The sequence below is a fragment of the Puma concolor genome, chromosome E3 (assembly GCF_028749965.1).
Source record: "Puma concolor isolate L17-30 chromosome E3, mPumCon1.1.hap2, whole genome shotgun sequence".
Classification (NCBI taxonomy): Eukaryota; Metazoa; Chordata; class Mammalia; order Carnivora; family Felidae; genus Puma; species Puma concolor.
The window spans coordinates 28,607,732-28,620,962 of record NC_141682.1 but is presented as its reverse complement, the minus strand read 5'-3'; the positions used below and the strand labels follow the sequence as shown (position 1 = coordinate 28,620,962).

At 49.6% G+C, this 13,231-nt stretch overlaps 1 protein-coding gene across 3 annotated transcripts in view; it reads left to right on the top strand.

Moving 5' to 3' along the window:
• The window catches only part of XYLT1 (xylosyltransferase 1), a 313,363-nt gene that overhangs the window by 222,667 nt on the left and 77,465 nt on the right, over window positions 1–13,231 (top strand). For all 3 annotated transcript variants that reach the window (XM_086692976.1, XM_086692977.1, XM_086692978.1), the window contains 2 exons: window positions 6,388–6,560; window positions 7,554–7,756. In XM_086692976.1, the coding sequence (XP_086549102.1) occupies window positions 6,388–6,560; window positions 7,554–7,756 (376 nt within the window). The remainder of the gene's footprint in view (window positions 1–6,387; window positions 6,561–7,553; window positions 7,757–13,231) is intronic.

Genomic DNA, 13,231 nt, shown 5'->3' with positions numbered 1-13,231 from the left:
AAACTGTCACGTCACCATATGAACCTCTGTTAATATTTGGGAGCATGTCTTATAAAACGTTAGGGGTTATAGACTAGAACTTCTCTTTTGCTTGATATATTATAGACAACAGTCTTTATCAGTATGTATTAATAAGACCTTTTAGGCGATTCCTGTTTTGGACCATTATAAACACTATTGAGGTCAAGGCCCCAGGACCTTTGCACTTGCTACACTGGCTGCCAGCAATCCTCCTCATCCCTGATAATAACATGGCTCACTCCCTCATCTTAATCAGAGTCTGTTCGCATATCCCCACATCAGCCTTCCCCGGCCACCGTGGTTAAATAAACCCCTTCCCTTAACACGCCTTTGTTCTCTTTTTCATAACCTTTATCACTATCTGCAACTGTATTTTCTATTTCCTTACTTTTTTTAATTGGCTTTCCATCCTGGTAGACTAAGCAGCATTCAGGGAAGGACTCTCTTGCGTCCACTAATACGACAAGAACTATGCCTGGCACATTCAAGACACCAGGTGAATGAATAAATGAACAAAAGAACCTTCTATATGTAGAGACTTACACGCTTGCCTTCTCCTAACCTTAATTAAGATAGATTCCTGGGGGCGGAGTTACTGGGCCAAGGGCCATGTTTAAAATTATAATTCTTGTGGCCACATCAGTGCTGGCCAAGCCGTGGCAGCTTCCTGCCCCCCCGCTCCCCAACCTCTCGCCAGCAGCATGGGAGAGAAGGTTTCTCCACTTCCGGCTCGTGCTAGGAATCTCACCACAGTCCGTTGAAGACGTACTGCATAGAAGACTTTTCAGGACCACGGCCCCCGCAGTGGTGGCCAGGGTGTGGAGGGGACCACCGCAGGGCCCGTCTCCACCCTGTCTGCGGTGTGGCTTCTTGTCCTCCCCAGCTCCCCCACCCGCCGGCCCCCACCGTGTCAGAGCTGCTTGCCGGAAAGGTCATTACAGGAGCCAGGGGTGTGCGACAACAATGGGAAGCTGGTGGCTGGCAGCTGGCAAAGGGCATCATGTGAACCTCAGCCCTTGGGAGCCGCACCCCCACCCGGCCGCCATGTGGGCACAAAACTCGCTCGTTCCCTCTCTGGTTATTCAGTGAAATGCATCGAGGTCCTATTACGTGCCGGAATGGGGGCCCATTATTGGTGTGTTTCCGGAGCCAGCCATCCTGCCGCTTTGGGTGGGGCTCTGGGCCTCGGCTCCTGCCTCCGTCACCGGGCCCCTGAGAGAGGCAGAGCCACCAGGTGAGGGGGGCAGCAGGCCAGACCTGGGGCCTTTTTGCACTCTGACGTCCTGGGGGTTCGTTTGCCTTTGCTCTGAGGGATGCTCGATAGCTGCGGAAGCTCGGTGGACCCGGCTTCTCCATCGTGGCTCCCTCTTTCCTTGTTTCTTCCTGTCTCTCTGTATCTGATTACATGGTTTGTCTCCTTTTGTACCTGTGTAGGTCTCTGGCTTTCTCGGGGCTTCTGTGTGTGTTTCTCCCTCCATATGTGGGAGGAAGGGGGTGGTCTTCCTGCCTGCAGGTCTCCCTCCATTTTTCTCTCAATGGGATTGTGGCCTCTCTGTGTCCCTGCTCCCTCTCTGCATCTGTCTCTCTGTCTTTGTCTATTTCTGTCTATCTGTCTCTCTGCCCCTCAGTCCTGTCTTCATCCTCCCCTGTGTGTGTGTGTGTCTCCTTTCTTCAGGTATTTCAGTTCTTTCCTGCCCACCCCTATCCCCAAAATAGCTGGATTCCAGAGGAACCCGGGGTTTTTTGTTCCCTCTTCTCTTGGTTGCTCCCCACACCAGCTGTCTGACCCGGGGATGGCTTTCAGTCCAGAGGCTCTGTTGCTGGAGTGATAGTGCCTGATTTCCCTGGGGCTCAGTTCCTTTTCTTCAGAAGGGAAGCATTCACATCTGTGTCTGTCTGTCTGTAAATCTGTTCTTCTTTCTAAAACCCTAAAGAAAGTTACAAAAGGTTTTCTTGAACATCAGTGCACAAATCTCTTTAAAGACCAGCACATGGGGGGCTCCTGGGTGGCTCAGTCAGTTAAGCATCCACCTTTGGCTTGGGTCATGATCTTTCAGTTTGTGGGTTCGAGCCCCACATCAGGCTCTGTGCTGACAGCTCACAGCCTGGAGCCTGCTTTGGATTCTGTCTCCCTCTCTCTCTGCCTCTCTCTCTGTCTGTCTCTCTCTCTCTCTCTCTCTCTCTCTCTCTCTCTCTCACTCTCAAAAATAAACACTAAAAACATTTTTTTTAATTAAAAGAAAAAAGATCTGCACAGGGTCTGACGCCAACCCTCTCTGTCTCTCTACCCTCTGATGCCCTGGAGGCAGGTAAAGGTAGCAGACTGGATTTGGACTTGTGTGTGACCCTGGGGAGACATGCTGATTTCTCTGAGCCTCACAGGCTGACCCTGCATTCCCCCAGAGCCAAGTAAGTCACCCACAAACCCGGTCTGGCACAGGCTGTTGGGTAGCGGGCCCTCAAGTGACATCAGCTCCTCTGGACCAGAGCAGTGGTTCGTGTCCAGAATGCATTCCTTCCTTCCATTCATTCATTCACCCATTCAGCAGCATGGCAAGAGATATCCACGGCCAGAGACCACCGGCTGATCCTAGAGGCCCAGGAAGCTGCAGGTGTGGGGAGCTCCAGATCAGTGTTACCCAGACACCTTGGGGTAGGGATGAGCAGTGTTACTTGAGGACCAGCAAGAGCCCCTGCAGAGTGAACTTCCTAGAAAATACGGTGTCGTGGGCCACCTTTAGGCCTTTGAAAAACCACCCGATGAAGTCCAGGTGGTAAAAAGGGGCACAGGTAGCCGTTGTTTCTAAACGTTCCTCCGTTTGTTAAATAGTCTCCGAGGAGGGGAAGGCGAGGTCGCAGCCAGCATGGTGAAGATCAGTATGTTGCCTTTAGGCTGCAGTCATGGGAAGGATAATATAAGCTTTTCTTACACGTTATCATCTTTTTACTTTGGATTCTCACATTCCTTAGTCCATTCATAATCCATTTGTGAAAACAGGCTCACATCCTACGTGTCTTAGCACTTCAGGCTTTGTCCAGGGCTGGCATGTGGGGGGTTTTAAGGATGCTGGGTGGGTAGGTGGATGAATGGATGGATGGATAGTTGTGTGTCTAAAGGGACACGATTCCTCCAGGCATGCCCCTCTCGTATAATCACCGGGAAAGCCCAGAGTATTTGTGATTGGTTCGGAGGGAAGATTAGAGGGTGGTTAGGATAACCCTTTCTGGTTGCTGCTCAGTCTGTCTGCAACAAGAGCCAAGATGGTAATTATCCCCAGGATCGCAGCTACTGACTGAACAGCCAAGGAGCCAAAGACGCTGGGATCCACCACGAGTGCTTAAAAAGATGGGCTCAGAAGCTTTGAGCTGAACTTCCTAAGGTGCCCCCTAGCTCTGCAGGCAGACCGCTCACCCCTTCCCCACTCCGAGGGCAAGCTGAAGACACTCCTATCCTAAAACATGTGACCGTTGTCTTCTGTTTGCCCCAGCTGGCTGAGCCCCTCAAAGATAAGAATTTTTTTCCCCGAATTTTATTTTACTGGTACCTAGCACAGTATTTGGCAAAGAGGTACAGGCTAAATTAATATGGCATGAATCACCAAGTTGATAGTTGGAAGAGTGGGGGCATGGGTGATTTGCTTTGAGGATGCTGGATGGATGGGTGCATGGATGAATGGATGCTTGGTTTTCTGGATGATAAGCTGTTGAGTGCTGTGCTGGATGGGTTGTCGAATGGTTTGCTGGATGGGTGGTTGGATTTCGATGGGTGGATGGATGAAAAGGTGGGATCTTATTGGCCATCGAGAGTCAGCCTCCCACATAACATAGGAATCCTTCCTGCAGTGCCTATGATAGGCCTTGAATGCATGTCTACCTAGCCTTAATGACTAATTTACAGGCTATTTCATTAAAAAGCATAATTGAGTAGGGGTTGTTTTGTTTTTTATTTTCTCTTTTAGAGAGAGTGTACATGAACGGAGAAAAGGGGCAGAGGGAGAGAGAGAATCTTAAGCAGCCTCCATGGTCAGCACAGAGCCTGACACGGGGCTTGATCCCACGACACTGGGATCATGACCTGAGCCAAAATGAAAAGCTTGACGCTTACCTGACTGAGCCACCCAGGAGCCCCTCTGGTGTTTCCTGTCCTCTCCTCAACTCAAGCGGAATTGTTATAAACTTTTCCAAAGTCTAGGTGTGGTACCGTAGTATATATTAGTGTTTAAGGACATAGGCTCTGGAAATGGATCCAGATTTGAATCTCAGCTGAGTAATTAAAGCATTGTGACCTTGAATAAACAAATCCCTTGGCCTCTCTAAGCTACGGTTTCCTCACTTGCAAAATGGGGATAATAGCACTATCGTGCAAGGGTTAAGAGGATTGAGTGAAATAATGAAGGGCAAGGGCTGGTCGGCGCTCAATGAAATGTATTGTTATTATTATGGACCAAACCAAAATGTACCCTCCTATCGCTTTTTTTTTTCCAGCGAGAACCAGATGTGTGCCAGATCCTGTTATAGCATTGAGTGTTCATTGATAAACAACACCGAAATAGCCTCTCATCTCCTGGAGCTTATGTCCTAGTGGAGTGTTCAAACAATTAATAAGTAAACAGATAAACAATTTCAGATGGTATTAAATGCTACGCAGAAGTTGAGATACGGTGAGGTGAAAGAGAGTGATGTGGCTGGTGGCGGCAGGTGTTCTTCTGTTGAGCTGTGAACTAATGACAAGCTACAGCCATGCAAAGATCTAGGGAGAGGGTGTTCCAGGTAACAGGAATAGCCAGTGAGAAGGTCCTGAGGCAAAAATGAAACGGCTCAAGGAAAAGAAAGAAGGCCAGGTAGCAAGGTAGACGGTAAGGCACGCAGGGCGCAGAGGGCCTCAGGAGGTAGGTCATGTAGGCCGTAAAGGCTGGGCCACGTGATCTGGACATCATCCATGTTAATTTCATCCTGTCTTCTGGAACAGCATAGAAGGAGCCGTGTTCATTTGGCAGTCGCTCAGCTTTCCAGTGACAGCGGCAGGCTCCCAGTCTCCAGAGCTCCAGACTAACCGCTCCTGGTTCTCTGTTTTCCAAGCTGACATCCTGGGACACCTGCAACGTTCTGGGTCTCATAAACCTAGAAGCCAGAAGAAATCAAGTTTGACCCAAAGGCAGTCAGGCAGAAGAAAGGCAGAAGATCTCTAGTCAAAATTGTAATGAACTAACCCAGCAGGCTATGTTCCTCCTTGAAGCCCTGCCCTTGGAGTGTTTGCAAGGGAAAGGAGGAGAAAAGGAATCTTTAAGGCTCTTCTAGGGTAAAAGACATATGGAACCACGTAGATGCAGGTGCTTCTGGTCTAGCATCTGGGCTTTCAAAGAAAACCAAGAGATGATGGTGGCTGACCTCCAGCAGGACTGATAGAGCTAACTCAGGCGGGCTCTTTAGGATCCCATGACTCAGCAGTGCCTCCTCTGTGTTGGCTTTTCTCTCAGAAAAAAATCTTTGTCCAGGTGGGGATAAATGGGCTCTTAGAGTCTTGCAGTTTTGTGTATTGCAGAAAGGGAGCCTCTCTAATCTACTTGTTACAACAAAAGTCTGGAATTCTACTGTCTTCTTGGCTAATTAGTTTCTTTGGGTCACACATCCGTCTCTGAACCGTACAGACTGTTCATTGCCAGAGAGATACAGTGTTCTGATTGGCCAGGCCTTAAGCTCTGTGACCTTCCCTGTCATCGATAATGGAGACCCTCCCCATCCATGTAGACTAAGGATGGAGGAGGGGGACGATGCCCCCCAATGTCCTGTATGAGAAAGTTTTCATTTTGGGAGATGACTTAGCTCTAGAGACCTTCTGTGTGACATTGTGCTTAAAATGAATAATACTCGGCTGTGATCTTAAAAGTGTAAGAGGGCAGATACCATATTTTCTCTTCTTACCACAATTTTTACGAAAAAAGGTGCTGTTAGGAGGAGAAGGAAGAGTGGGTGCTGGACAGGCAAAGCCAGCTCGTGTATCTTGTGTTTTCCAGCTCAGAAATACCTCCTCCTTCCCCTGCAGTTCAGAGACACAGCTCTTACACGTCTCATTTCCTCCCGCCTTGTTCTATAGGTTAATACATGTGCTTAGGTCTCCATCAGCTTTTTTAAAGCTTCTTGGGGTTTGGAACCCTGCCTTTGTGGACCTCACGGTCCCCCACATTTGTACCAGGACGTTGTAAGTGTCCACGACAAGCTTAGTTAAGCTGGATTAGGTGTCAGGGCCCAATGTGATGACCGTGCCTTTCAAATAGTCCCCACTTGAAGCATTAGAGAAACTCCCTGTCTCTCACCAAAGAACCTCTGGGCCTCACCCACCTCTGTGGTCTCTTGGGTTATCCCCAGGCAAAGCCAACAAGAACGTTCAGTGGGACGAGGATTCAGTGGAGTACATGCTGGCCAACCCAGTCAGAATCGCCTTCGTCCTGGTGGTCCACGGCCGGGCCTCTCGGCAGCTGCAGCGCATGTTCAAGGCCATTTACCACAAAGACCATTTCTACTACATCCACGTGGACAAGGTGAGGAACTCCTCCCCCGCTTGCCACCCCTTGCTGCCTTTCTTGGCCCGTCTGTCTGCCCCTCTCCAAGCTGCCCTGCCTCTCAGGCAAGTCTGATAGTCTAATCAGCTGCCTCTCCTTGTAGCATTTGGTCTGGGGGAGAGAGAAAAAGACAGGCACAGAGTGTGTGTGTGTGTGTGTGTGTGTGTGTGTGTGTGTGTGTGTGTGTTTCAAAGTCCCCAGTTGTGACTTTAGACTTTATCTGTAAACGTTGTTTTTCTTACCTCTTTTTCCTCACTGCCCCACTGCCCGATACAGTGCCTGCCGCTTTGTGAGTGGGGCTATCCCAGGGATGGGCACACATGTCCCAGAAAGGGCCAGATGGTAAATATTTTAGGCTATGTGGGCTCTACACTCTCTGCTGCAGCAACTCCACTCTGCAATGTAGCGTGAAAGCAGCCATAAGAAATGTATAAATGAGTATGTGCGGCTGTGTTCCAATAAAACTTTATAAAAACCCCGCAGCCGACTTAGCCTGAGGTAGAGGTTTCTGTTGGTCTGCTGACCTGACACAATTATGTCAGTAGTCGAGGAGGAAAAACGGGATGCTTGATCACAGCAGGACTTTGGGAAGGTCATGGAGAAGTTCCATCCCTCAACATACACACCAGGTTTAGACACGGTCGTACTTGTTAGCTTATTTTTCTCAGACCACATGCCTCAGTCTTGTATTAAAATGCAGCATCCCAGGCACCAGCCCACACAGAGTGAACCATCAGCTTAGAGGTGGGGCCAGGGAATCTGCATTTCAAGTACCTAAAACAAGTTTTTAAAAATAATAAAGTTTCACACAGCCACATAGAAAGACCCTGCAGGCCTGAACCAGTTACTTGGCAAAGTCCAGTATGTTCAGAAGCCCTGTCAACTAGAAGGGAAGGGACAGAGAGAAGCCAAGGGGCATGTCTGTGTGTTTTCTGGGCTGCTGAATTGTCCCCTTTTCTCTCCTGGGAAAAGCGCTCTAATTACCTACATCGGCAAGTGCTCCAGTTTGCCAGACAGTATGACAACGTTCGCGTCACCCCCTGGCGGATGGCTACCATCTGGGGAGGAGCCAGCCTCCTGTCCACGTACCTGCAGGGCATGCGTGACCTCCTGGAGATGACCGACTGGCCCTGGGACTTCTTCATCAACCTCAGCGCAGCCGACTACCCCATCAGGTAAGGCGGCCTGTGGCCCCAGGCCCGCCTGTGCTAAGGTCTTGGCTTCCTCTTGCTTTCCTTGGTCCGAGCTGTGAAACCAGAGGCAGAGGCACGTGGCCGCCGGGATGGAGAAGCATTCTGCCTCCATGAGATGCCGTGGAGACCTTACACTTGGGGTCTTCCGGCCTGGGATCCGCACTGGACCTGAGCATCACGGGTGCGTTCGTTCACTCATTCAGCTAGTGTTTATTTACTGAGGGCACGGTGTCCCCAGCTCTATTCAAGGGTACACAGAAGAGACCACAAAACCCCTACCTGTGGGGAGCTTCCATTCAAGTGGGGGAGACCACAACAAAATAGTACGGTGGCATGTGAGAAGAACAAAGCAGAACGTAGCAGCAGGAGAGAGTTGTGATTTTAATGAGAGTGGCTGGGGAAGTCCTTATGGAGAAGAACAGGAGGAGGGGTGAGTTGCTCTGACTGGGAAAGTGGTCTATGCGGAGGGAACTGCGGCTGCTGGGAATGCGCCTGGTGTACTCGGCAGGGGGGGGGGGGGGCGGCGGGAGGGCACAATGGGGCTCAGTGCGGCTGGAACGGAGTATGCAAGGGATAGAGTGCTAAGAGGTCATAGAAATTCCTGCAGTGACATGATGTTCGTTCTAGAATCTGATAGTCACTGGCATGTTTGATTAGAGGCAGGACAAGAGGCAGGACAAGTGTTGGAAAGGGAAGCAGAGTGGAGGAAGGGAGGTCAGTTGTGATAGGCCCGGCAGAGTCACAGACGTGTGTTTTTGGGCTATTGGACGCCCATGGGTCTCTGTACTTGGTCCCTAACAACTGTTAACAAAACAACGGTTTGCGCACATTTAAAAATTGGGAGGTTTCACGTGAAAGTATCAAATGGCAAGCTATTCTCCAATGTCTGCGCGCTGTGGGCCTGCAGGCTGCCAGCCACGATTGTGTGGAGCTGGTGGGGCGGCCAGCAGCCCTGAGGCACTGAGAAACTGAGATGCCACCAGGAACATCTGTCCCTTGGCCCAAACATTGATCTGCTCTTTAAAATAGGCTGTAAAAAAGGAAACTCCTCTAGACGGGGGAACGGGGAGAGAAGGCAAGAAAATGAAGTGTATTTCCTGCTGGAAGGCAGCTCTTTGCTTGGCTGTGTTGTGTCTTCCAGCCTGATTTATTGGTGGGGCTAAAAAGGAGAAGAGGACAGAGAGCGAAGGGCAGGGGGCCTAACTTCCTCTGGTGGCGCGAGGGTATTGGGTGAGGATAGTACTTTCCATACAAGAGCCACATGAAGGCATCTTTTATTTTTTTTTATTTTTTTATTTATTTTTTTTTCCACGTTTTTTATTTATTTTTTTGGGACAGAGAGAGACAGAGCATGAACGGGGGAGGGGCAGAGAGAGAGGGAGACACAGAATCGGAAACAGGCTCCAGGCTCCGAGCCATCAGCCCAGAGCCTGACGCAGGGCTCGAACTCACGGACCGCAAGATCGTGACCTGGCTGAAGTCGGACGCTTAACCGACTGCGCCACCCAGGCGCCCCATGAAGGCATCTTTTATTTATTTTTTTTTTTTATTTTTTTTTTCAACATTTATTTATTTTTGGGACAGAGAGAGACAGAGCATGAACAGGGGAGGGGCAGAGAGAGAGGGAGACACAGAATCGGAAACAGGCTCCAGGCTCTGAGCCATCAGCCCAGAGCCCGACGCGGGGCTCGAACTCACGGACCACGAGATCGTGACCTGGCTGAAGTCGGACGCTTAACCGACTGCGCCACCCAGGCGCCCCTGAAGGCATCTTTTAAAAAGAGAAAAAGAAAGAAACGTTTTGGGGCACCTGGGTGGTTCAGTCCGTTAAGCGTCCGACTTCGGCTGGGTCATAATCTCGCGGCTGATGAGTTTGAGCCCTGTGTCAGACTCTGTCCTAGCAGCTCGGAGCCTGGAACCTGCTTCGGATGCTGTATCTCCCTTTCTCTGTCCCTCCCCTCCTCATGTTCTGTCTCTGTCTCTCTTTCTCAAAAATAAACATTAGAAAAATTTTTTAAAAAAAGTTACCAGGGCAGTTTTCAAACACACATACGTGTGCTGAGAACAGTATAGGGAACCCTCACCTACACATCACCTGGTTTCAGCTGGAATCAGGTCGTGGCCAGTGCTGACGTGTCTGTGCCATCACCCTCTTCCCGCGGCCCCACTGAAGCACTCCCGAGACACCATGTAGTTGTGTGTGTGTTTCCGTATACCTCCCAGAAAGATAAGTTCTTTTAACCTAACGTTCACAGGATGATCACACCTAAACCATCATACATAATGTCATCAAATATGGAAAGCACACATCCCCAGGAGTTTGGGTTTTGAATCAGGAACCAAATAAGATACAGGCATGGAGGGATGTTCTCTATTTAAAGCTAGAAATGGTCTCCATCTCCTTCACGATGCGATTCCTGGTGCCTTCCTTCCATCCTTGATTGGTGGCATCTCATTGTTGGCTGGGAAGCCCTGGGCCCTGGCGGGAACCTGGGGAAGGCACACTCTTTGGCCAGTTGAGGCAGGGTTCACCTGGCGCCCTTGCACTTGAGAAAAATGATCCTTAGAAACATACCTATTTTCTTTTGTTCATAGGATAGCAAGGCAAACAGATTATGAAACATGGCGGGCAGATTCTTACTTATTTACTTACTCATTTGTTCAGATGCCCATTCCACAGACATTCGTTAAGCAACTCCTATGCTAAGCACTAATTGGGCATTTAGTGAGCAAAAGCGCCCCAGGCCCTACCTGGTGGAGCAGGTCCCCTGCCTGTGAAGGTGGAATTAGAGGCGCCATGCAAGGTGTGAAAGAGCTAGAAAGCAAGGGGATGACTAGGGGGTGGACATGGTCAGAGGTCAGAACATCTCAACTTGCAGTTTTAACTTGAAAACTGAAGGATTAAAAGATTGTCAGGCAAATGAGACAGAGATCATTCTAGAGTAGGCCCTAGATCATTCTAAACTGGGCACTGATGACATATTGAGTTGGATGACTCTTTGTTTTGGGGACTGTTCTGTGCACAGCATGACATTTAGCAGCAGCCCCTGGCCTCAGTCCACTAGATCCAATAGTGCCTTGCCTCCCCACCACCCCCCCCCCCCCACCGACTCATTTGGGACAACCACCGATATCCCCAGACTTTGCCCAATGTCCCCAAGGGGCAAAAATGCTTCCAGTTGAAAATGCTTCTTGAGAGAACAGTCTGGTCAAGACATGGGTCCAAGATGAACTTGATGCATTTGAGAAATTTATAAATGGATGGAATATAATAAACAAAAGAATGAGGAGATGTGAGTATAGAGAAGCACCGGGCAGGGGTGAGTTAGGACCTCCTCCCTCTGTCTTCCAAGAAAGGACTGAGTTCATATGTTGAGCATAACGTCTAATGAGGTAGACACTTCCTTCAGCTCCCAAAGCAAACCTCTTTTACACAAGGGCAAACTGAGACCCAAAGTCATGTGAGAAATACATTGTAGATTGGAAATGAGAACCAGTTCTGTCCCATTCCAAGGTTGGTGTTCTTTCTGCTTCCTTGGGGAAGTCAGCCGGGCCCAGAGTGGCAAGATGGCCCCAGGCTACCTGGACCACAAAGCAGGAAACAATCCCATCCCTCAAGCTGGGCAAGGTAGTGATTGTAGGGAAATGCCTTGAGAGAAGGTCCTTGGAGGTGGAAAGGTCACCTCTTGTCCCGAGTCTGATCATTCCTCCTCTGGACCTTCAATGCAGGCTGAGGTCATCTCAGCCTAGATGAAGTTGTGGCACTCGGCCAGAGACCTCTTTAGGTCCAGTGGGCATTCTTGTGCCCAGGGCCCTGCCTGGGAGACTTCCTCCAGATCTCGAGGCTGCCCCCTAGGGGCCCAGTGTTGATTTGCCACAACCGTAGACACAACCAGGTCACCTGGGCCAGGGTGTCAGGATCTCTAGCACCTACACATCCCCGAGGGTGGGTGCTCCGAGTCCCATCACTTGGCTTAGGGTTTGAGTCCGTGTTCCGCCAACTTCACTAGCTGTGTGACTATCTGGAAGTAAATTCGGTCTTTGTAAAATCAGGGTAGGGTAATAGAACCTAACAAAGTGTCGGGCACTTACAAAAGGCTCAGTAAATGTCAGCTGTTAATTCTTGACCTGAATCCAAGGCTGAACCTCCTATATTTCTGAGGGGCCCAGAAATACTTTGCTAGACCATGTGCCAAACCTATTCTGGGTTCCAGAGAAGGGAGTCTTGGTATTTTTAGCTGCTTTAGCTTTAATGCTCCAGGTCTCTCCGTGCCTCTGTCAGTCTGTCTTTCTCCCCCTCTACCCTCACTGTTGTCATTTCCAGCACCCTTCGCCCCCCACCCCCACCCCCTTCTTCTGCCCACTTCACTTTGCCAGCCTCATGGCCAGAGGTACTTTCTGCATCAAGCACTGCTGGTTCCTCCTGCTATTGTTTCTGGGAAGTCGCCCCACGCAAAAACATATGAATTTTGCAGATGAATGGTTTTATCCTGGGCAACTCTGATAGGCTTTCACTTCCCATCTGCCGCTCCATCTGTAGCTTCCAAAACCACTACTTCTCCCGTCCCAGGAAGGGTGAGCACACTTAGCAGCCTTCTCAAAGGGGCACGAGTGCCCAAGTCAGAAGCTTCTAGGAGGTTCTCAAAACTTCGGGGATTTCCGAGGGCAGAGTCCACCCCACATGGCTAGTCTGAGCCATTCTGTGATTTGACCTCACCTCCCTGTGTCCCCTGCCCAACTCTAACTGAAGGGTCAGACTCTTGGCCTCTCAAGTCATAAAGACTCACTGATCTTTACAGGCTCCTAGCCTTGTTTGGGCCCTGGACACAGACAGCCTGGTTGGAGATTCTGAGCCACTGCCCTGGCCTTGGGGACCGTGCATGTTGCCTCTGCTTTTTGCTTCTCAGTTTGTCCACCTAAGAAAGGGACACAATGTTAGCACCTATTTTATAGGAATGTTAGGAGGGGTCAAGGAAATAGTACATCAAGGGCTTAGCATCCAGAAAATTCTAGATAAATACAGGCTATTCTTATTCCAGCAGTGGAATCATGAGGGCTTCACAGGCGGGACTTCATCATCAACCGAGTTGCTTCCTTTGTTCCCTTTACTGAAGAAAAGACTGGTAAAATATTACTTGAACTCCCATCTCTTTTAAAAGCGGGAAAAGCAAAGTTAGACAATGAAGTCCAAATGTCTCAAGAAAACAGGACAGAACCAACTTGTTTGTGACCGTGAACTGTAGCCCTGTATTTGGAATATGCAAGCTAAGTGTGTTTAAAGAATCCAGACCCTCCTGCTTTGCTGTGATGTGACATGACGTCCTGGCCCGTGTAGGCTCTGGTTGGTGTTGGTTATGGCTGCAGGGCATGGATGAAAATAGATATTTCAAACGCTGAGGTCCTGCTAGGCGTCGAGTCTTCAAAGGACACGATGGTTTTATTGAGTATATTGAACTT